General features: G+C 48.8%; 1 protein-coding gene across 3 annotated transcripts in view; it reads right to left on the bottom strand.

Annotated features, from left to right (window-relative positions):
- The window catches only part of FGFR2 (fibroblast growth factor receptor 2), a 62,762-nt gene that overhangs the window by 27,382 nt on the left and 10,459 nt on the right, over window positions 1-24,921 (bottom strand). For all 3 annotated transcript variants that reach the window (XM_078855375.1, XM_078855372.1, XM_078855374.1), the window contains one exon: window positions 24,258-24,444. In XM_078855375.1, coding sequence (XP_078711501.1) covers window positions 24,258-24,390 — 133 coding nt within the window. In that variant the 5' untranslated portion in view covers window positions 24,391-24,444. The remainder of the gene's footprint in view (window positions 1-24,257; window positions 24,445-24,921) is intronic.

The raw sequence follows: 24,921 nt of genomic DNA, 5'->3' as shown, positions 1-24,921 counted from the left end.
GTTTTAAAATGCGCGTGTATCGGAGCAACGGTAGCCGCTTTCGCGCTCTCTCAAGGCTCCTCTCGACACCTGCTGCGGCCGTCGGAGACGATGCCGACGGGATAGGCGGCGAGGCGCGCGCCGCTCGTTACGCAGGTGTACAACGCTTCCCCGTTTCTACTGAACCTGGGCGTGAACAACCCGGAGCAGCGGGGAGGGGGAGGAGGGGGCCCGGGGAGAGGGGGACGGAGTCCTGGACACCGAAACTCTGCAGTGAGCACCTGACGACCATCGCTCCGGGGGGAGCAAAACAAGAGGGGATATAAACCCCGACACGGCCCCCTGTGTTACTCTGTTTCCTGATTCGTTTGGTTACATTAGTCCCCTTCCTTCCACTCTCCCCCTCTTCTTCTTCTTTCGCTTCCCCGTTAATCTGCTGCTTTCCGATCGTTGCATCCTACCGTGGGTAGGGTAGTGAGAGCCCAAGTGCCTCCAGACACCAACCTCCCCCCCCCACCCCCCCCCTATTTGAGACCGCATGTTCATCATTTGTACGTCCCTCTGCGATGTCCGTGGGTTTCTTGAAAGAAACAAATGTTACTTTCTTTTAACGAAAAAAAACCAAGGGGGCAACGCGAAATCAATAGTCGGGCAGACTGTTGCCCTTCGCTACTCGGTGGCTATGGCTCTCGATGGAGCGAGGAGGCGGCGGTGTCAGAGGGCCATCGCAACAGAGCAGCACTGCCATATTCCATCAGGGTGAGGAGACGGGGGGGGCTGACTTCTGGAGGAAGTTTGCAGCCCAGCATGGAGCCGCAGCAGCAGCATCGTCGTCCAAATATCCACACAGTGCTTTTAAATAATTAATAAGAGGGACACGCACAAAAAAATCTAATAACACAAACGCAACGGAAGGAGTTTGAAAAATTCCTTTTTTAATTGTATTAATTAATGTGTGTCTGTTTGGGAGCCTGTGTTATGGTTTAAAATGCAGCTCCAAGCCACAGACATTACATCTCACAAGGCCCTCTTTATATAATATTTGCATACATATCAACCCCTTGTCACTGCCCACCTTATTACCGACCAATTCAGACCTTATTGGCCACCCCGTGCCCTTATAAATCTCAACGTTCATCCTACAAAGTCACATCACGAGGTAGAAACACAAACAAATCGAAAAAAGTCAATGTTTACCCGAATTGAAACGGCTTCATGCCGTATGGACCTCAAAACTCAATTTTCCTGTACAAGAATATGGGGTAAACCGTATGGAAAAATAAGAATAGGTTTTACCTTTTCTGGCAATAACGCAGTTGTGTTAAGATGCTAAAACACCAAACAGAAACCTTTTTCAAGGAATTTTTGACTCAAAGTACTGGCAAAAAGGTCCCAGTTTTTAAACCGTATGGGTTGACATGTATGTAATTGCTGTTTTGTATTTGCATGAAAAGGAATAGGAACCTGATGAATTGGCATGCGTTGTATTGTTATAAATCTGCAGCATAGTTAAACAGTTCTAACTTATATTCTGTACGACTAGTGCACAAGCATTCACATGAAGTCCACCTGCTTCATCCTCAATTTGTATCGTTCAAACGCACCCGTTGTTGACGTATATTCTGACGTGCCCCTTGCTTAACGGCATAACAACAAAATAGCTCGAACTGCCGGGGTTGGTGCATCGGAGCCAAAACAAGAGAGCAACATTTGCGCGCAAACAATCCATCGCGATCAAACACACAGCTCGCAAATTTGAACGGCGGCATTTTTTTCTTCCAAACCAACAAAAAACTACACCGGCGCGTGGCCGTTACTGTTCATTGGCGTGCGCTCTCACCGTCCGCCGCGTTTCGTTGAACACGAGTCGTCGATTTTCTGCGACGCGTCACTCACGTGAATATCGAGCACGGCGTGCGGCACGGGGTTCACACCGTACACATTTTAATCACGGTGACCATCACCACCGATAGTGGAATCACCCCCGGCGCAACGGCGACCCCAACTGGGTATCGAGCAGCAGAGGCAAAGATGTCCGACGTGTCTGGAATAAGGATTACTCGAGCAAACATTCCACGACAAGACTTAAGTCTGCGCCTACCATCCGACGAAGCATTCGCAGAGCACAGCTTTTAGAGTGAGGCCGCCTAAGCCGCGCATGCACTCCGGAGGCTCCCCGTGCATTACAAGCCACGGAACCCAGCCCGTGACGTTAGTAACCCGAGTCCACTCACGCGACGACGCATCAGGCAACACGTTCGTTCGCTCGCCCGCCCGTCCCACCGGTTCATCCGACACCCTGCGCCGGACATCGACGTGCTTCTTGAATTGGAATTCTGCCGGCACACCCCCCCCCCCCCCCGTTCATCCTCCCCGTCGCTTTGCGTTGCGTCGACGCTGTGATGCCCAGCGAGGCCTGAGACACACGAATGGGTACTGAAGCGAATGTGAGAATGGTCATGAGAACGTGCGGTGTGGCCTCTGACACGTTTTGAGAATACTGCGACAAAGGCGCAGCGTGAACGATAACACCGAGAGACGGGATATCATTCCGATTGTGCCTTAAATCCGCAATGACCAGCGTGGTGAAGTATGCTCAAACAACCAACGATGACCGAATCCGTGTGGGGGGGAAGACCTTCGTATCAGAAGTGAATTGACAAATAGGCTGAACAATTGTTCACGTTTTAGTATATAAACAATGCCCGTCTTCTTAGCCACCGCCGAAAGAAACACCTGAATCAAAAGCATGCGGACAATGCACAGAGTAATGTTTGAATCGCGGCTCTGTGTTATTTTCACCGGTACCCAACAAAGGCTGTTATTGTTGTGGCGAGACCGCGTGTGCATGTGCGAGCGCTCAGGGGCTGTGCATTCACCTAGGCAGGAAACGAGCAGCGAGCGCTCACGGCGATAGCCAAGTGGTGGAATCACGCTCAGAGGCTGCCAAGTCTCGCTCGCTCTCTCGCTCGCTCGCTCTCTCTGTGTGTGTGCGTGTGGTGTGCGAGCAACAGAAAGGTTATTTTGCGTCGCCGGGCTCGTAACAGCTTTGCCGAACGGCGGAATTTGCACCCGGGAATGGGGTGCTCTTGTACGGTGCAAACGCGGTGGAATGCAACCCGGCACACAAAAAAAAAGCGTTCGGAGACAGGAAGGAAAGGGGATAATTTAAACCAGAGACTCCTACGTTCGCTGTGCCCAGCGGATGCCGAAATTATAATAAAAAAGCAGAAAAGAAATATTATTTTGGAGGAGAGGGAAAGCTGGGGGGGAGGGGGGTGGGGAGTGAAAGGAAACCTGCTCAATTAAACCACAAAAGCTCCAGTTTGCTCTTGGATTTGAAAGTGAAACGTTATACGTCTATTAGTGCTGTGTGCTGTAAACAGACTGTTGTTTAATGTCCGTTCTCAGACGAACCATTGTCCCACGGGCGGCGAGAACCTCGTATCGCTGGGCACCGCTTAACTTGATAAACGCAGCGTTTTGCTTTTAGAATTCACCGATGTGGGATTGTTTCGTAGATTGCCCACCCTCCCTGCCCCGCAAGTCTTGATAAAGGAAAGAGGCTTATCGCGGGAAATGCAAGTGAATGGCCAATAAGATAACGACGGGCAAGTATGATGTCAGTGATTGCATCTCTTCATGGCCCGCCTACATAGCGCCGTAAACACAGCAGTCAAAACGGTTTACTTAGCAAAAATAATTACAGATGCGAAGGGTGAGCTGTACGTTAATTAAACGTAATTAGCTTTTTTATTTTTGTTGTTGTAAATTGAACTACTTTGGGAAAGGGGGGGGGGGGAACCCCCCATAAATGAAGCGAATGAAAAAGAGAACACTCGGTTCAATAAAGGAAGGATTTCCTCGGAAACATTCCTACCGAAAGGCCAGATCACCGCTCCTTTGCACGTTATGCCAGAAAAGAGGTAAAGCCCTGCCCAATGCTTGTTCGTGCCAATGCTGGTGAAGAAGCCTCCACTGGAGGTCCCCAACGCGGGGTATTGAACCCATGTCATGAAGGTGCAAAACATTGACGCTTCAGAAATGTCCCGGAGAATATGTTCCATGGTCACGTAGAAACGGTAATGGGAACCGTAACCTACCTATCACACCTTCAATGGCGACATTTGTTGCTGGCTGCTTGAGGTGTTTGGGACTTTTGGGGGTCTGTGCACAGCAACCGGTATTGAAATATATACCGTGTCTCTTACCGAACAGCGTTAAAGTGCATCTCACTCACACCAGGGTTTGAAAACGTTCGCTGTTTTTTTTGTTTCTGCCCGGAACAAGGGCAATGCCACGTAATTGATCGTTATAACATTTTTTTTATTGACAAAGCAGTGTTTATTAAGCGGGAAAGGCAGTTGAAGGGTTTATTTTCGATCAATGATTTCGTGGCAGCTCAACAACTGACATCACAATCTATATTTGAAGTTCTCTAACTAACACCACAATCTAGATTTGAAGTTCTCTAACTAACATCACACCGACCCAAGGCCGCTGCGGTGGTAGGTCCCCAAAAGAAGCACACATGTTCTGTGCTTCTACAGCTCACTACGGAAATGTGAGATGTGCCATTCGTTGGGAAATGCATCTTTCCTGAAAATATTCACACTGCACACCAAAAAACCCACACACGTGAACAACAAATGTCGATTCTTAAGTCAGCACTGCGTGTTGTGTTGCACTGACGCTCACGGTTTAGATGCAGGTCAATGCCCTAACTGAACTATTCAACCTCCACAGTTAAATTTTCTCTCCACCAAAAAAAAAAACAGTTTTTATAATTTTACCAGAAGCGACCAGGCCGCAAATGATAGCTCAACGAAATGTAATTACCGTGTGTTAATTCACAGCAACGCACGTTTTTAAATGTGGCGAGAAAACCCGGAGGACCCGGGTGAAAAATCCACACGGCCACGGAGAGAACACGCAAACTCCAAATAAAACAGGCGTCGGGGTCGGGATCAAACCCACGACTTCCTGCAAAGCAGGCAAGATAGTTAACACCTCTCAACCGTGGCACCCCAAATACACGCGACGGCGCTCATCGTCCATGCATGTATTTAGCACATTTCCATAACTGCTTTATATCAGCACAAAGGTTTCATGCATACCCATGATAGTTAATATGCAGAGGGATTTTGTTTTTTGCAAATGAGACTGAAATAATAATAATACGCTTTGCATGTTTTTGTTTGAAATGCAACGCATGCTCATAGCATTTAATGTATTAGTCAAATGCTACAGCCATAGTGTGTTTTACTCAAATGTGAAACTCACAACGGAATGGAACACAACTGGGATTCATATCACGTCTGAATTTGACCACATTTATGCGTGCTGATGCAAATAAGCAGTGAGCGTTTTTATCGTAAGAGTCAAACAGAGGGGAATAAATAAATAGCTTTAACAGGGACAGGGAGTCAACAGGATAGAAGGCCGGGGGAATAGGGAAGTTCCAAACAACGGTGGCCAGCGGAGGGAGAATATTTTGGACTTTTCTCAGTTTCTTCATTGCCTCCGCATGTCTCTTGTCGTACAACTCCGCACACATGCTGCACCCGTCCATCTAACCAGCTCTAACCGACACAAACACTACCTTTAATTATTCACGGGTGAACACAACTGAAACATTACATCCGTTACGTCCTCCCGCGATGCGGTAATGCCGCCAGCGTGCGCTCGCTCGCTCGCCATTCCGCACGCACATCGCGACGGTTACGTGAAGGAATTACGTAACGCGTCCTCCCCTAACATGTGGCGGGGAATATTTTTCGCAGAGCTCATGTTCCTGGAGGCCCTCGCCGCTACTGGGGGGGCGGGGGGGGCGGGGGGGGCGCTACGGGCGGACACGGACGCACGCGGCGAACCGGACACCGACAGCCACGCGAGGGCACAGAGCTTTTCCCCTGCAGAGGCATTGCAGCCACCTGCTGCTGTAGGGGGCATGCGCGAGGACTGTCGCTGACCTAGGTTCGGGTCCAGGGCTCAGGTCAGGGACTAAATACAATCACGCAGACCACAAATAATGCGTCGAACAGGGTGGTGGGGTGGGGGGGGAGGCATAGCTTATATGGAGTGCTCTTGCCAATAACATCTGGCAACCCAGCAACATTCGTATAACGAGCCTTACTCTTGCTGATGAGACCCACAATGTCGTACACCGGTCCAAAGTTTCCTTGCGTAAACAAATGCTGCTGGATAATATTGCTTGAGGATGCTCATAGGCTGATGGACCAAGAATGTATTTATTTGCGAATGCAATAAGCATGGACCATTCACCCATGGGGACATATTCCGCCCTGATCCATTCGATGCAGAGTTGTCCGAAAACATCAACCTCCTCCTTGACCGAGCGCCAAGGACCGCCTGTAAATATCTTACAGTTGTTTAGCTCAAAGAGCAGCTATGAAACTTCCTGCTCAAGTCACTGCTGGCAGAAGTGCCTCAAAATAGAGGGAGCTACAGAAAGTCCCTGTAGAGGGGATTACGACCCACACCCAGGGGCGGTTTCTTCATTAGGGCGATTGGGCGACACACCACCAATCTCAACCACAGAGCTATGCTAGCCGTTACTGTGCCTCTGGATATAGTCCAATCAGCGTCATGTCACGTTCTGTGGAGTACCGCCTCTTTTTGGGCGATTTCACTCTGGCTGAGAATCGCCCCGAGTGGCCCCATAGACTTACATTCAAAGATGTTTTTTTTCGAAGGGCGGGCGCTGCAATGCATTCTCTATGGCTTCCGGGATGGCTCGCACTAACGTGCTTACGTCATCATATGTAAGCATGTTTCATCCAACAATATAATTTGTCGCCACCTAGTGGAATCTTTAATAAAAGAAACTGAGTGGATTGTAATAATAGTGAGTATAGAAACAAACAAGATGTATTGTAAGAGTCACTTTATTTTTCATTAATATTAAAGAAGTGAAGTTGCCTTTACATGCTTAAGCTGTTAATTTATCCATTGCATGGGTGGACCTTATCCTTATCAATCATCCAGACATTTGCCCCCCCTGAGAGATTTTGCAGGAGCCGCCACTGCCCACACCGCTACACTGGCCAGATGTAATGTAAGAGCTGTGAGTGCCCACACTTTACTCCACCATACTTGACCTACCGATCGACAGAGAGAGGACGTGGGGATTTTAACAAACTCTGCCGCAAAGTTAAAACTGTGACGCGGAGACGTCAACCCAAACGGGCGGCCCTCTGGATTGAAATTCCGCTGTGGCTAACCCAGTGGCAGCTGAGTCGGGAAGGGCACGTCAGCGCTGGTACAGCAGCAACTTGTGTGTGTGTGTGTGTGCAGCACGAATCACGGACTCTACCATTCTGCACTTGGTGGTCTCAGAAAACCCATCGCGCGGAGGGTTCGTGTTTTAAAATCCTTTATATTAAGTTCACTTGCTTGCTTGCTTGCGCGCTTACGACCGTGCAAAACTTTCAGTCGTTTTTTAACCCACTTCCCGTGATCCAATCGAGCTGACATTTTGCACACAGACTCGTTGTGCGTGACAATTTATTTTGGTGAAAATTTTTTTCAAAAATGTTACACTTTTTAGGAGAAAATTAATTATATTTAATTACCAATTGCTTAATGGTGGCAGGCAATCATCTGACCCATAGGTGGCAGCCATCTCAAGCCAGAGGACGAGAGGACTCTAGCCGCCACGCATATAAAGGATTTATAGTGAAAAACTTTGTTTTTACGGGTAAATGTTTTTATTGCCTCCCTTTTACATCAACATTTAAACGTATGCACGCACACACGCAAACACACACAGAAAAAACCGTACGGGGGTGGTGGTGGTGGTGTCGGCGCTGGGGCGGGGGGTTGGGGGGAACAATTGTAACTCGCAGTAATTCGTAGGGAAGAAAAAGAAAAAGATGATGATGAGGCATCACATGGGACGCCGCCCACCCCATCGAAGCTGCTTGCCACTGAGGCCGCAGCTGCTGGAGCGAGGTCACTCGACGGTAACCGTCGGACACAGAATGTGGAGAGGCCAAGTAACGGAAGAGAGAGAGAGGGAGGGAGAGGAATATCTTTTTTTATAATTCCACGCTGTCAGATGTTTTTATTTAATTTTCAAATCACAATTGTTATTGCTTTCGAAACACCCCCCCACCCCCGCAACCATTTTCCAATAATACTGTAATAACGGTGAAGAAATGTAAATAGAAATGTAGTTACAATTCTATACTATATGTCCAGACGCCGCCGGTTCGATCTCCCGGCGAGGCACGCGAAACAAAATTGTTGCAGGTTTCCTTGAAGTCCCGGCAACCTCTGCAGGCATACACGGGTAAGAGCCCACCCAGCTCTGTTCGATCGGCAGGTCATGTGTGGCGGTGTGAGGTGTGCTTTACTTCCATCTCTTCCAAGGCCAGCGAGGAAGAGTAGGCCAAGTGACCGCTGTAAGGGGGGGGGGGGGGAGCGCTCTGTTGAGCGTTCTCGAGTCAGCGGTGGCAGAGGGGCCTCCACTCCAGGGGAAGCACTCCTCTGATAGCAGTGGTACGAGAGAGAAATTTCAGAGCTGCACCTTTACCTTGCACGAAGACAAAGATCCCCCGTGTAGCCTTAGCAGACTGTCGGGGCAAGTGCTGCTAGCGAGCACCTATGAAAGGCCGACACGGCAAACGAGGGGGTGGGTGGCCAACACCACGCCCGACCGCCTTTGTCTCCCTAGCGGCGATGTTTACACATCGCACCAGACACTCATTTGAGGCTGAGTCGTCCGGCACGCGCGCACAATTGTGCTGGGTTTTTTTCTCTCTCTCCAAACAAACAATTAGCACGTTGAAATACTGCCCATGTGTTCTAATGCTACCAAGGTCTCATTAAAGGCACTCGACTCACCAAATCCGCCGTCCCTCCCCCTCCGCCCCCCAGCAGTATTTTACGAGCGAACACAAAACTGCGACGCGGCGGCTTAGATGGCACGTCTCCATACACGACTAAAAATAGCTGCCAAAAGTGGCCTCTCTGCATGGGAGCATTTTTGCATGTTTTGCAAAAGGTGGTGGGGAGGGGGGCAGGCGGGGAATGGGGGACATTGGGTGGTGGTGGGAGGAGTTAGAAGTAAACGTTTGCGGTTTGTGAAGAGTTCACCAGAGATAAATTGTTTACGTGTTGTTTAACTGGACTTGCGGTGTCTCTCAAACTTTTTTTGGCCTGCGGACACCTCGGCCCGATGCAAACATTTCCGCGGACCACCCAGCCCCCCCCCCACCCCCCTGTAACAAACCGCATATCTCTAAATACCAGGAAATAAAAATTCTTTATAATCCCTGAATACAAATTACGCGGCTATAAAGTTGTTTTTTAGGCGAGGGGATGGGTGGGGGGGGCATTTAGATCTTAGGTTTGTGATAGTTTAATCAGGTTAGTTTACCAAACTTACATTTTTTTCATTATATATCAAAAGTAAAATGTTAATGAATACCCTAAACAAAAAGGTACAAACGTGGTCAGTATTGTCCGGATCAGCCTGCGTCTGCATGGCAGTCCCCCCGGACCACGAGGAAGGAGCCTCACCGACCACGCCGGAGGCACCGGGTGACCTCCACCCTGACAACCGCCGCCGTACACCGCAGTGACTCAACCACGATGCCACCTCGAAACCTTCGCGCCCTCAAGGTCACTTTTCCTGCTCGCAACGTTCCCACTCTTGCTTCGCTCGGTCAGCGCGGATGGACGCGGTAAACGAACGTTGATCCCGACGGAAAACCGATGGGACCGTGGCGAGCCCGAGCCCACGGTGTGTCAACGTTACGCGGTGGGGAACACGCGACCGTGACCTTACGTCTGGTGCCTCGCCAAACTGAGTGTACGTATGTCGACCTTCTTTCACACCGCATGGAGCCTACCTTGCGAACCGGAGGTGGCCAAGAAACTTTGTGAGCGACGGATGAGAGAGAGAGATTTAACACGTAGGCTTTCGTGACCAATATTATTCATAATCAACGTTAATGGGTTTAGATCGCGTTATTTATAAATGTGTCGTAACCCTCCACCACCCGACACGGCCAATCAGTAAAAAGTGTCACGTTGACAAAAGACAAATAGTTCACTGCTTTAGCCCACCGGTGTGTTGAAGCGTGAAACCACAACATTTACAATTTGAGTACGACGTTTCGCTGGTAATTGCATCCAGCATCATCGGGCAATTCACCAGAATGGTGAGGCTCTGCTGTGTCTCCCGTTCTTATATGATTGGCCGTGTCGGGTGGTGGAGGGTTACGACACATTTATAAATAACGCGATTTAAACCCAAAAACGTTGATTATGAGAGAGAGAGAGAGACGGAGAGAGAAAGAGACGAAAGACATGATGGACTGCGGAGTGGATGCGGAGAGAAAGGCTAAAGAAGCAGGGGAAGAAGAGAGCGGGAGAGATGGTAGCATTGAGACAACATCCAAGTGCTTGGGGGGCCACAGCTGGACAAGAAGCAGCTGGGGAGAGGAGGGAATGGAAGACACATTTGGGGATTCCGTTGCCCAGCGGTGGGAAATTACATGCTGAGAACATCAACAACAGCAACTTTATTGAAATCGCACTGCGCATTGCAAGCGATTATTGCGAAATTAATATAATAGCGTAACTCTATTGTGTTTTTCCACGTAGAAATAACGTTGACTTTAGTCCATCACCCGACTGGCACTCCATGACAATATTATCAAGCGGAATTTGTTTAACCAAGCATGACTGATGAAAACCTAGAAGGTCTAAACCGGTCCAGCGTTCACTGCTGCTTGATAACATTGGTCGGGAAAGTGAATTTGGGCTGATGGGCTAAACAATGTTTGTCTCTGCACGTGGAGACAATAGGAGGAGGTTCTGCCTGTAAGTGACGTCATCCTATTGTTTCCTCGGAGCCACCGACGCAGGAGTTCTGTCGTGAAATGGTCGTCAACAATTGTTGTGCGGCCCTGAAGGTTGCTATTGGGCTCAGCTGTAAGCAATTTGGTGACTGAGCAGCAGTAACAATTTATTCCTGCCCCCCCCCCCCCCCCGATAAAAAAAAATCGGCAGGAAAAGTTTGCCTTGTGGCGTCACTTTTCTAAAATTGGCCCCAAAAACGGACGCCTGAACAATGGCAGGTGTCCTGTGTTGAATCCAGCTTCTCGTTGTTTTTTTAAGAGCATTTAGCACGTTGCCATCCCCTTGTGATCCCAGGATGCCGCCAATCCATCTTTCTCCTGTGCATGAGCTCAACTCGTCGTTCCATCTCCACGGTGGACATATTCTTGGGCGTGTTCTCTCCTTTGGCTGCCACTGGGTTATCAGTCTCAACCTTCGAATGACATTTCCTGGCCGGGGGCCCACTTGGTTTTATTAACCGTCAATGCGATGTCTCCACGTGTTCCGGTTCCCATCTCTCAGTATCATTCCAAGCGTGCATCTCTCCGCGTTTCTTTGTGCACTTTTCACTGTCCACTACGCGTCCAATACTTGTCCATTCTGTTCTACACATAACCACACAACTGTGTATATACCTGGATGGTCTATAATTACGATTGTTTGATATGTAGGTTTTCCCGAACTTTGAATGGGAATCATTATTTTTGCTTGTTTTCTTTTCTATACAGCTAATCCAGTTTCAATTGTGCACGACAATTTTGGGGAATTGAACCACGAAAATCACTACCCCATTGCAATTGATCAAAAGCGTGCCCTTACATCGTGCACACTTACACCGCACAATTTGACCTCGCGAGCAAATTCACTACCCATAACTGTAACCGCCAGTCGCAAAACGGAATCAAACTTGAAATGCACATCACTGGCGTTCTCTTGAACGCGATCCTCAAAAGAAATGATCGCCCAACATCAAAGCACCGTTCTGTTTTGTAAAACAACAAAGCCACCTTTCAAAGCACGTGAGGTTTTTTGTGGGTTTTCTTTTTCCATGGCTTTTTTTTATTCTCCGTTTAAATTTTTTGTTGACGTCCCGCGACCCTAAATTCATCGCACGCAATACGACAATCACTGCATAACACAAGCCTGTTACTCATTACCGACCTACAATAGCTTTCTTTTTTTCACACACGCACATACACAAACGGGGACTTCTTTCGGAATGAAAGTCTGTGCAAAATAACGTCCCTCTGTGCTCAGCGAGGTCAAAGAACGGACGAACGAACCGACGAGCGGACAGGCAGACGGGAGATTGACAGCTTAAACGGTAGGCTTGTGCACCGTTCATTACGTAAAAACATATTTTTACACGCAAGCGCACGCCAGCGAGCAAGCTGAGCCAAGTGACCATAACACAAAAAAAACACTAAGTACGCTCTCACACAAAAAAAACCCACACATGTCCTGATAATCGGCTGAGCACGGGATGCTTTTCGGCAACTCATCGTGCCGCTTAGCGGGCTGAGCTCATTCATAATTTTGTTGGGTGCCTGCTGTACGCTCGCTGGCAAAAAGCACCGCATTCTGATGCCAGCATCATGGGAAATAGCGGCAGAGCGGGCAGGCAGGCAGGCAGGCGAACGAGTGGGGTGGGGTTGCAGGATGAGGACTGTTGGCTTGAGGTACAAGAGTTGAGGGAAGGAGGGAGGGAGGGGAGGAGGGGAAACGTAGACGGAATGGACAGAGTTTCTGGGTTTTCCGATCCACTTGCGCCCTCGTTCTAATAAGCGCCGCTTATTCTACAACACGACTGTTTGTGAAGTTGATCATACGGTTGGAAATGTACCGTATGTGTACAGTACTTGCGAAAAATGCAACCGACTTGCGAACGCAACTCAAATATACACTAAATTTCGATTTAAAGCTTTCGTGACTGCAGGGATTCATCTTCTTGGTTCTTTCGGTAAAGTCACGTAGAAGGGAAATAATAAAATAATAAAAATAAAACATAATAAAATAATTCTCACGACGTTTCGGCCACAACGCAAGCAGCCGTCCTCAGGTGAAGAACAGGTCTGTCGGGGAGACAGCGTCGTGAGAATTATTTTATTGTTTTATTTGTATTATTTTATTATTTCTCAAATATACACATCATGTATGCGGAATGTCCAAATAAATGTGCTGTTAGCGAGCACCTATCAAGGCCGCCACGGCACACGGTGGGGGTGCCCAACACCACGCCCGGCCGTCTTTGTCTCCCCAGTGCCGATGTTTACACACCACGGCACCAGGTACTCATTTGAGGCTGATTCGAGCTCGGGGAAGCCCAGGAACGGTCGAGATGATCGTCACTGATGTTGGTGGCCGTGAGCGGGAATTGAACTCGGGATGGCCAGATTCGGAGTGCAGCGTAGCGCTGACCGCTGCACCACCGCTCCCCGCTGGCACGGACAAGCACCACTCTCAACTCCTCCCTCCTTCTGTTGTTTTCCCCGGCCAAGTGGTGCTGCTATTGTTATCAGCCTCCGTCTAGCTGCGCAGATTACCATCTCATTTAGGGTATTATCAGAAGGCCTATTACTGTAGTTAGGGCTGTCTGCAACACAAAGGAAGTCAATTTCGCTTGCTTAAAAAAAAATGTTGTCCTTGATCCGAACGAAATGCTCCGGGCAATTACAGTACCAATTTCGGGTTTGCGTGTTTAATTGGCGCACCGGCTGGCGAATGTCTGGATTGTAAATATGAATTAGCGGGCGAGTCTCGCCAGCATAGATGAAGGATCGGCAGGCGACGAGCAGACGTCAGTCAGCGCGAGATCCGCACGCTCTCGAATTGGGCGAATTCTCGATGTTCTAGCGCACGGGTTTTAGTCGGTCCTATGCACGTCTCAACGACCTAAACCCGAGAAAGCAAAGCGTGGCCTCGTGTGCGTTCGTTGTGCTGCCGCCCATGGGACCGCGCGGCGAGTTTGGTGGCGTCGTGATGGGTGGATGGATGGATGGAAGGGCACGACATTACATTTCGTGTGCTCGTGGTTGAGGGTTGGGGGTTATCATCAGGACCGGGAGCTCAGCTGCCCACTCCCATGATGACGTTTGTAAAACGGGGGGGCTAAATATCGCGACTCCTTTTCACTGCCTTCAGGCTAAATTGTGTCGTGTCAAGACTGAGACCGGCGTTTATTATTATTATGATTATGCACACACACACAACTGTATATTTTAAGAGCTAAAAAGCCATAATGCGCAGCACATGGTTCAAGCAGGGGGCTCTCCATCATCCCAGACATTGCCTGCAAGCGGCGGCGATGCGTTTTGTAAAAAAAGCCGATCAATGCATTTGTGGGCAATTCTCGGTTAAGTGGACAGAGCTATTTGCTGCTCGCAGATCTATCCCCGGCCACTCTTGCATGCCTTGGGAACAACTTTGTATCAATATTCACTTATAGGTTGTATATGGACTCTTGAAATGCATGCGACGAGCAGCGTCTGTTTACGGGAAATGAATGACTGTTGCCACCATTAACAGAGTTAACGTGACAACCGTCGAAATGCTTTAAAAAAATTAACGATCTCAGTATTAATCGCATCTGAGTGTTTTGCGCAGGATATCGCGTGCGGGAAATGCAAGTTGGAGAATATTGTGTGCTGTTTACAAAGGAACATGCATATTAAGTGTCTACACCATGATCTCATTTACAATGAAAATGAGAATATGTCCTTGTCGATAGAATGTGTGCACAAAGCCAAAAAAGGAATAATAGTAAACTAAAAGATATCTGCATTTTAATGTCATTCATCTCAACAGGAATGCCCCACGTGAAGTACAAACACTCATTTTCCTGAGACGTGACCAATTCCTACATTGGCAAGTTTGACGAATTCCACCGTGTTTTGTGTGCGGAAGGACAAGTGGAATACCCAGATAAAACCCAAATACATCTGTGGAAAATAACATTCAAATGTCCACGCAAATGGTTCACTTGCCTATTTGCTGTACTGTTATTTCCTGGTCACCTCGCTGCCTCGGAAGTGAGGGCGTTGTGCAAATCTGTGTGTGATCCACGTTAATTATCTTTAAAATGGGCACGCAAAGCCAAAAATGTGCAGTAAGGAGCTGTCGATTAACAAAGGTATGTAATTTTCATTGTGTGAGCAGCAGCTTGATTTGCACGGAAAAAAAATATATATTTCAGCCATAGTTTTTATTTGAAGGCGTTCAAGTAAAATACGGTTTTAAGGAGCGCACATCAAAATAAATAAGTGCACATTACACACACACGATAAGTTAATTACGCATAAAAAAATATATTGCGCAGGAAATGTCTGTAGCTTGTGTACCATAAAAAACCCCTCATAAAGGCCTTCACGACTTCCTTTAGGATATAAATATAATGCGGAATAACGAACGAGTCCGATTAAAACACAAGCAATCAAAAGCACCGCGTGGGCAGGAGGCCTGTGGCATCAGGGTGGCGCGTCACTTCCGAGCGCGTCACGGTGTGGCTCAGCGAGATAAAAAATCTGGTCGGTCGCGTTACACAGATGGGACGTCCCATTAAATTAAACAAGACCAGACGCATTTGTCAGGTATTTACATCGGCCTGTCAGCACCCAACGTAGCTCAAGGTGGGGGTGGGGGGGCGGGGTAAAATATGGGAAGATATGCGCGGACCTGCACAGATGGTCGCCACATTTCCACACGAGGCCGGCACCGTTGCCTGTGATGCCACGCCACGGGGCCCCGCGCGTTGTGCGGTGGATGGCACCTGCCCTCGTGACATTTCCCCCCCCCCCCCACTCGCGTCTCCGGTGCTCCTTACAGAGGGCACACTTGTCTTGAGAAAATTCGCTCGAATGTTCAAGCGTTTGCCAGAAGGAGCTGCCGCTGGGTTTTTTTTCTAAGTCGCGTGCTTGTGCCGCATCTCGGCACACCGTAAAGATCCACGTTAATTCTAGATTTGAAGTGTTCGTGACTGCAAGGATTCACACTCTTTGGTTCTTTCGGTAAAGTCACGTAGGTAAAAAAATCTAATAAAATAAGTGAAAACAACTCAATTAAATCACGACGTTTCGGGCGCAACACAAGCGTCCGTCATCAGGTGGGGACAACCACAGCGAGAGAACTATGTATGCCGAAGGGATGGTTGTGACGAGGGATTATATACCTGGGGGGGGGCATACACCAGCGAGAGTTCGCTGGTGTATGCGGGCACTTGTGTTGCGCCCGAAACGTCGTGATTTAATTTAGTTGTTTTCCTTTATTTTATTAGATTTTTTACATACGTGAACCAAAATATGGATCCACGTTAAATTGCACGACCACGTTTAAACAAAAGAAAAAACAATCTATTTGGTCGACCATTACTTCATGCGGATTTGTGTTAGAATCGATCAGTTAGATCACGGCAGTGCGATTGTACTTGGTTTCATAATCTGCGGAAGATCTGAAGAGCCGCACTAAAAAAAGGACGGCTAATCATATGCAGTCCGACCACAGATGACATCATGCATGCAAAAAGCTCCTATTTAGAGTGGCTCAAAAGCAAAGTGTGCCCCCACTGCTTGCCGCATATTGTCGCGTTTAATCCGCCCATGTTAATTATGTTTGGCACTTACTAACGCAAAGAACATTGCGCTACATCTGTACAAACAATACTACAGCAACAAGCGCCGGTTATAACGGCACGCAAGTGTTATTTTAATTAATGGCAATTGTTAAATGGCTTTTTTTTTTCTTCAAACGAGTTAATGTTCCATCGGACCGTAGAAAACGTGCACTATCATGATTTAGCATGCCAACTAATGGGTGGACATGAAAAAAAAAGCAATCTGCACACCACGTATTGTTAGGCGCTGAATGGAAGCCGGCCCGACACTGAGCTTCCTCTGACGCTGTTGTTGACCGCACGCCAAAAAATGCAGCTATTCGTTTTATTCAAAAGCAGACTTCTGCAGCTGTTTAGAATGCCCATAAGAAGAAGAAAAATAATAACAACAAGTGTGTACACGGGGCCAGGCACAACACGACGATAATGTTTAGTGAAAACTAAAATGCTTGTGCTTTTGCCGACATCACGGGCCCTTATGTATGTTGTGCACGTGGGCCGTGTTTGTGGAATACATGCAAAAAAAAAGTGCCGTCATCATGATGTACAAGGCGTGCTGGCACTTGCTGCAGCGGTTTTCCTCCGTAACATTTGGTTTTATGAGCAATTTTATTCTGAATGTCAACAACCCGGGCAAAGTATTGACGGTTCCTCAACCGCACTTCTGGCACAAGCACGCAAGTTTACAAAATAAACCTGCACAATATAAACCGCAGTCTTTTGTCAATCCACTGCTGGATGATGGCCTCCCTACATCATCGCGGTCACGGTGTTGTTTGACGAATTCACTACGCTGGTTGGTACGAGTTGATGAATAGGGGTGTATTAGTCGCGGCTAGGAATCCTAATTGGCGGACTCATGGCGCTAACCGCTGCGCCACCACTCCATCTTAACTCCTTTGGGTGGGGGGTAAATTTTCCAATTGGAGTTGAGTCACCGATTTTTGTTTTAAATTAGAAAATTAAAAATTGAGACACGTCGACAGCTGTAGACAACAACGCTCCAAGCTCCGTGAGAGAGGAAGCCTGCATTTTGGCTTAGATTTGTTTCCACAAGGTTATCGCTTGTGTTGTTGCTGTTGTTGTTGCTGCTGCTCCCACGATGCCATACACCTTGAGATGGCGAGCACTCACTGTAAATCACCGAGGAGCTTTTTTTTCTTTCCGTAGCGTGAAAAACGAGATGCCGAGAGGGGAAAAAAAAACACGAAAGGAATTAAACATGTTGTTGCAAGGCGTTGACTAACGCTCTTCAATGTATGCCACATGCGCCGGCTGGAACCCAAATAAATGCGCCGTTAATTAAGGCAGAAAGAAAATTAACACCCCACCACCTCCCGCACACCAACCCCACGCCCACTGCGAAAAAGCATCAGCGTCGTCGTCATCGCTCGCGGTGGCTGCTGATCAGCTGCGGCTACGCACGGCAGCTGACAGCCAAGGGGGCCCTCGGTCGGCGGGGGGTTATTAAAAGGATTCGAGAACGAGGAGGAAGGAACCACGGGCAATCGGCCAATCAACTCCAGACATACACATCGCGGCTGTGCGGACTGGGAGTAAATGGTCGGTGGCCATGGTGGGGGCGAGGGGGTGAGAGTGGGGGGGGGTGAAAGTGGGGGGGGGGGGGTGAGAGTGGGGGGGTGAGAGTGGGGGTGAGAGTGGGGGGGTGAGAGTGGGGGTGAGAGTGGGGGTGGGTGAGTGGGGGGGGGGGGGTGAGAGTGGGGGTGAGAGTGGGGGGGGTAAGAGTGGGGGTGAGAGAGTGGGGGGGGGGTGAGAGTGGGGGGGGGTAAGAGTGGGGGTGAGAGAGTGGGGGGGGGTGAGAGTGGGGGGGGGTAAGAGTGGGGGTGAGAGAGTGGGGGGGGTGAGAGTGGGGGGTGAGAGTGGGGGGGTGGAGGAAAAGCAGAAGGAGCAGTGAAATCAGCACTCTCGTCTTATTCTTTAATTTGACTATGGGGATAGGCAACAGTACGAGGGGTGGAAGGAGAATGCGAGAAGGATTCCATTGCGGATTCGGAGAAGTAGTATTGACGTTATATTCATCAACGCTTCCTGCGCAAGAAGTTGTTGTTTTGTTTAACCCAAAGTGGATCAGTGTAGCAATGTGATCAGCGGAAATAGCGGAGGATAATACTACTCATCATTATTATTATTTCGTGTGCCAAATGCACTGTTGGACGAAGGACTCCTCGCACTGGGGTTGATCTTAGAAGTTGTGCTTGGTGATACTTCACACTCGCCAGGGCATACGAGTGAATGGAGAGCCCAGGACCGCTTCATGTATCACTTACTAATGATGTTACCCATGGCTGAGACTCCAACTTAGGTCGCCAAGTTCACAGCACAGTGCGTGAACCACTGCTCCTCCTTCCCAAGTATTTTATTAAACCTACTGCTCCGATTAGCAGGGTTGGCTCCCTTACGGTGCGGAAGGAGTTCAACATCAAAGATCCCCCGTATAGCCTGTAACAGACTGTAGGGGCAAGTGCTGTTAGCGAGCACCTATGAAGGCCAGAACGGCACACGAGGGGGTGGGTGGCCAGCACCACGCCCGACCGCCTTTGTCTCCCCAGTGGCGATGTTTACACACCGCGCACCAGGTACTCATTTGAGGCTGAGTCGACCTAGGGGAAGCCCAGGACCGGTTCAGATAATCGTCACTGGGTGTTGGCCGTGAGCGGGAATCGAACCCAGGTCGCCAGGTTCATAGCGCAGCGTAGCGCTAACCGCTACACTACCTCTCCCCACTAGTCCAACATACACACTGCTATACATGCATACATACGCGCGTGTGTGTGTGTGTGAGAGAGTGTACATTTTAACAACATATGCATCTGCCGGGGATGATTACGTATCCACCACACAGAGCTGCATTGTCATTAACTATTGTGGCAATATTGGGTGAAGTCACGGCGTCTTAGGAGCGCTCCATGAAGGATAGCAGCAGCAGCAGGGTTGCTGGTGCAGACCAAAGCTCGCCGAGGATTTCGACAGACAGCGTTCAAATATTCCATCATCCCCTGTCATGAATCCAGCGAGGCTTTCCGCGGTTTTCCTAAACAAGCCGGGGGTGGCGGGGGGGGGGGCTTAATGTAAATAGGTGTCCACAAGAGCCCATTCACAAAAACCTTGCCTCCGAGCGCACACAGTACCGGGCCTGGCTGCCATATGGGAGAAGCTAATGGGAGGCAAATGCGCGGAGGGGAATCACTGTTCACAACAGATTGGCCATAAATTCCATGAAGTGTTTTATACCCCCCCCCCGCCGCCCCACCCCGTTCATGACAGCAAGCACCGAACGTGTTAGGATAAAAAAAAATATGTATCATTATTATCCTGCCATTATCTATCCACTGCTGAATGAAGGCCTTCCCATGCAATTTATCGTCCGGCAACAGCTTCGTGATCCCACAAACCAACGTCGCTTCTGCATTTTAATTTATTCTCATCGTTCCATCTCCGTGGCGGACGTTCCCTTGGGCATCTTCTCTCCCCTTGGCTTCCATTCCATCACCAGTCTCACCCCACCGGCCATCATCCCACACTTGCGATTCATCCTGCGTAAGCTCACTTGTGTTTTTATAAAAAATAATTGGACATCTCCAACATGTGTTTACATTAGGTAACGTAATTTTTTTTGATGGCACAAAGATGACTTCGTAACAAAAAACATGCCTTTAATTGTTATTATTATACTTGTTTACCAAGGTAAGTGCCATTACTCGTTTTCAATTGGTTCATTTGCAGGTAATTTTTCTACATTGGGATGTTTGGCCAATAGCGGTTCGGCTTGACTTTTGTTGTAAAGCTTTGGGACGAAACCAGAAAACCCAGAGAGAACCTATGCAGAGCAGGGGGAAACGATCCAACTCCACCCAGAAAGACACCCACCGCAGGGTTCAAACCCTTCTTGTTGTGAGGCACGAGTGTTAGGGGTGCACGACCATGCCAACATAATTAAATACAAAGTAGAACACAATTTTAAACATATATCTCCATTACAAAAGGAATGCATTGGAAATACATGTGCCTACAATTGCCTCGATGTATATTATAACCGAGCTGTGACGGCGGTACTTTAAACGCACTGCACAATTGCAGCCTTGAACCTGAAGAGGTTCCAGGGTTTTAAAACCTAAAACGTGGCAGAGCAGCAAATATCTGCACTTCCAGTATCCGTGAGCAGCGAGCAGTGGCTGAGGTGTCCCATTGGATCATAGGTGTCACAGTTTAAGCAGGTCACATGCCAAAATTCCATCCCCTTTAGCGATCCTACCCTCTAACCCCTGACCTCTAATCGACAGCACCCCCCCCCCAACCACCTCCTCCTCCCTCCCCTCCCCCACTCACCCCTCGAGCCACTGCACCAAATCCACTCTCCAATGGAGCAACCCTGAGAAGAGACAGATGTCCGTACAGATACCGACCAAGCGGAAGTTTTGGACCAGCAGCCGTCCGCGAAAGTCGGCAGTTTGTGCTTATCCAACGCAACTTGCAATCCCGGGGTCGTTGCCGTTGTTGTTTGAAAATGGAAAAAAAAATTCGCACATATATTACACGCGCGCGTGTGAGCATAAACTACCGGTTCAAAGATGTGGGCATGAAATACGTATGTTGGCGATTCCATGGCAAATAAATTGCAAGCGAGCTGCAAGAGAATCAGATGCAGCGGTGAGATGGGTGGCATTGTGTATCGCGCTAACCAGCTACGTAAGAAAATTCACAAACTACAAAAGCCCAATTGATGCTCATGCTGCGAATATTGACATTATCAGCCTCCGTGTTACATTCTGTCACCCCGTGCATAAAGAACTGACCACGTATGTGCATGAACTTTCCACGTAAATACCTGTATGGGTACAAAACTGAACGAATTCACCGTATATACACATGTACAGTATGCCTCACGAACAAATAAATAAGCACGTATTTTTGCAGGGCATGATTAAAATAATCAGATTATTTTTTTCGAGTCTTATTAAATTAACTGCAGATATAAATCTGTCTGCTCTGCGGCAGATCGCTAATGCACATTACCAGCACGTCGGGTGCCAAGCTCTTTAATGCATGAAGGTTATTTGCCTCTCGCGGATTATTTTACAGCTGTGATTAATTAACATCCTGTGGGCCAGCAGGAAACGAGCATCGTCCCCGTATGCGCAGGCCCTCTACGCGGCCATTCACGCTCGCACGAGGTCCTCAGCGCTCGCTCGCTCGCACGCACTTTCGTAAGTCGCACCTGTGTTGAGATAGCAATAAAAAACATCCCACTTTCCTCGGCTAGACAGCCAACCCGGAGACGAAAAATAAAATCCTTAAACTCTTTGGGAAGCTCCAAAAATAGTTGTACGTATGTCAATTTAAGTTTTGTAAAGTCTGAAACGCGTAGGGTCGGAAAAATAAACAAGAGCGCAAGGAAGATTATTCTTTTTTTTTTGCCCCTAAAATCGAGACTTGTTGAGGTACAAAGCAGCAGCAGAAAGAGAGACCAACACACAAAATAAATAGTTCCCTGCCCGGTGCGATCAATCAGGACCTTGCCAGGAAGCCGTGTTTACTCTCGACCATTTCACACATGGGGCACAGACTTGGATGTGAATACCTGTATTAGTGCGCTTGCAGGCACGCACGCACGCTCGTGCACAAACGGCGAGCGGCTATGGCGCGCACGTCCGCACACACGTCCGCACACACGTCCACCCACGCACCATATTTCATGTGCGTAAGAGGCGGATGCGAAGGCCAGTTCAGGGGATCGCCAACAACACGGCCGCCTGCTGAACACCGTTTCATCGTGCTGGCCGTGTACGGTTATGCGACTGTGCTGCATAGCTCCGCGATGTGGTTTTTTAGGGTATGTACCGCGTGTCGTTCGGCATGTTCCAAATTCAGCGCCCGGAGAAGCTCCCGGCACGTGGAGCGAAACGTCGGACATCGTGCCGAACAACAGGCGGTACAAGCCAAGAAGAAAACGCATCGGAGAGAAACCATTTCATTCTGCCACCATTCACGCTGGACCGCCAATCATATTGTAAAGTTGCTTGCTGTTTTTGCCTCGCAGCCACTGTGCTTTTAAAACAAAAAAGGCTCACATCACTTGCCTGCACGAGATCTCAGCGGAAGCTGAAAATCGTTGCACTTGAAACTTCTGGGAACACCTCCAGCTTAACCCGTTCGCGTATCAAAATATCGGCCACCATGCCGCAAAATTCTAACTTCGTTTAAAAAAACGTACCGTCTCTCTCTCTCTCTCTATTTCTCTTTTCAAGTTGGTAAAGTTTCTTGCAAATGTGCTTCGCCGGTCTCCAAGGATACTCGAGCGATGTGCAGTCTATGGCTTAATCCGTCGGGTGATCTCCCCAACGGAAGCAGTGCTCACAATGCCACGCTCAGAGCTCCGAAGCCGATACGCTTTATACGGCGGCTTTACAGGCGGCTGCGGCCAAAGAGTAAGCGCAAGATGGGCCCATCCGCTTCTCAAGAGAGTGGCCACACACGCCAGAAAATTGAAGCGACAATGGGGGCAAAGAGGAGTGTGGAGGAGGGGGCGAAAAAAATGCAGCTTTTTGTTAAAACCCAACAGTGCCATGTGCAACTTTTTTGGAGGGAAATAAAACGTTCATTTGTCGACTGCGATTCAATGAATTGCAGTTTTACGAGAGTTTTGCATGTCCTGAGACACTTTAAAACTTGCGGGTGTTATTCTCACCCGGCACTTTTTAGCAAATATGACGATGTCAAAGTGGTACGTTATATATAAAAAAAAAAACTTCTTGGCGCCTTTTTAAAATCAAAGCTGCGGAGGTGACACGGCCCCCAGCGGGAGTGCGTTCGCTACTTCTCGCAGAGGTTTGCGGTTAGAATCCGGCAGGCTGCCCCTGGTTAATGCCGCGGGTGCGTTAGCCACGACACATATACACGTGCCGTTTCCTTCACAGCAGATGTTAAAATATCCTGCCACACAATTCGAAGTAGAGCATGCCACCGTCAGCCACGACTGCAAAAAAGTTGTCAAGATGCTCCAAAAGTAGAGGATTGAAACTCGGCGAGGCGTTCCTGGCTAAACAAGCGTAGTATTAACAATAACAAGAATAATATAAAAAGTAACCCAATAGATATTGTGCAGCAAGTCCCCGAGTCTGCAGTAAATTATCGCTATGTCGGAGTTGTCTTTGCGAAGTTTTACAACACAACAGGCGCTTTACATGTACAGTGCATAGGTAGGTACACGGAGTATTATTTGCTCGTCATAGCACCGAGCGTACGCAGTTGTGTTTTCACGCTTTCAGATGAACTGCACGGGCAACACGCTGTTCTGAACGGCTCTTTGCTCGGTGGCTTCTCAGCTGTACAAGAAGAGGGACAGAGTTTCTCACAGTATTCTGCCATGCAGTCTGTTAACTACCTCGCCTGGTATGCAGGAGGTCGTGGATTCGATCCCGACCCCGATGCCTACTGCGTATTTGGAGTTTACGTGCTCTCCCTGTGATCGCGTCGATTTTTTTCTCCGGGACCTCCGGTTTTTCCGTCCACATTTATAAAGATGCGTTTAGAGTATTCGGCTGCTTTAATTTTCCAGGTGATGAGCCACTTCGTTGAGATATCACTTGTGGGAAGGTCGCTTCTAAAGAAGACAAACATAGCTCAGTGGCACTTACATGGTAAAAATAAAAAACAAAAATGTTGGGCCTTTGAGCCTGTGCTTGGCATATGTGTTTTTAAAAAAAAGCACACGTCACGTGCTCCCCAATTCCACCCGTCCGTCCTTCTCACGCAACACTATCTCCGCGTCTCCCGCCCTTACCGTCCGGCCGGTCGGTGCTGGCGTCCGTGGGCCCCCTCTGCTCCACGGGGGACGGGCGCGCGGACACGACCAGGGCCAGCATCGCTCCCAGCAGCAGCGAACCCGGCCCCAACACAGACATCTTGGGCGGCATCGAGTCAGCGCATCCCACGGGAGCTCCCGGCACGGCCGCTGACGCCTCCACCGACTGCGCACAGGAGAGAGGGAAGCGATTAGAGCCACGGCTCACCACCGCCATCATCGGGACGCTGCCACAGCGGTGTAACGGTTATCGCACTGGACTTGCAAATCCAGAGGTTCGATCTCTCCTGCAGACAACCAATTAGCACGGCGGGTTACGTACGGTGCGAAAGAAGTTCAACCTACATACATACAAATCACCACCACCGCCCGCCATTGTTTACCCAGCATATGATGGGGTAAAGTGTGGGTACTTATTCCTCTTCACAAACGTCTGGTCGGCGAAGAAGGTCAATTTACCCCGTAGAACTCTCCCTCTCGTAGAGATGCTATACCCAGCAGTGGAGCGAGCACGTACTTGCAGGGCTGCACCTTTAACCTTCATCGCCGTGGTCTATGAGCCAAACCTCCCTTAACGCGAGCTTTGACCTCTGCAGATCTCGGAAGCTAAGCAGTTCTGAGCCTGTTTAAAGTTCTTGACTCA

The sequence above is a fragment of the Lampetra fluviatilis genome, chromosome 4, assembly GCF_964198595.1.
Source record: "Lampetra fluviatilis chromosome 4, kcLamFluv1.1, whole genome shotgun sequence".
In the NCBI taxonomy this organism is placed as follows: domain Eukaryota; kingdom Metazoa; phylum Chordata; class Hyperoartia; order Petromyzontiformes; family Petromyzontidae; genus Lampetra; species Lampetra fluviatilis.
Note: the sequence above shows the minus strand (reverse complement) of the source record. Positions and strands in the feature narration are given on the sequence as shown.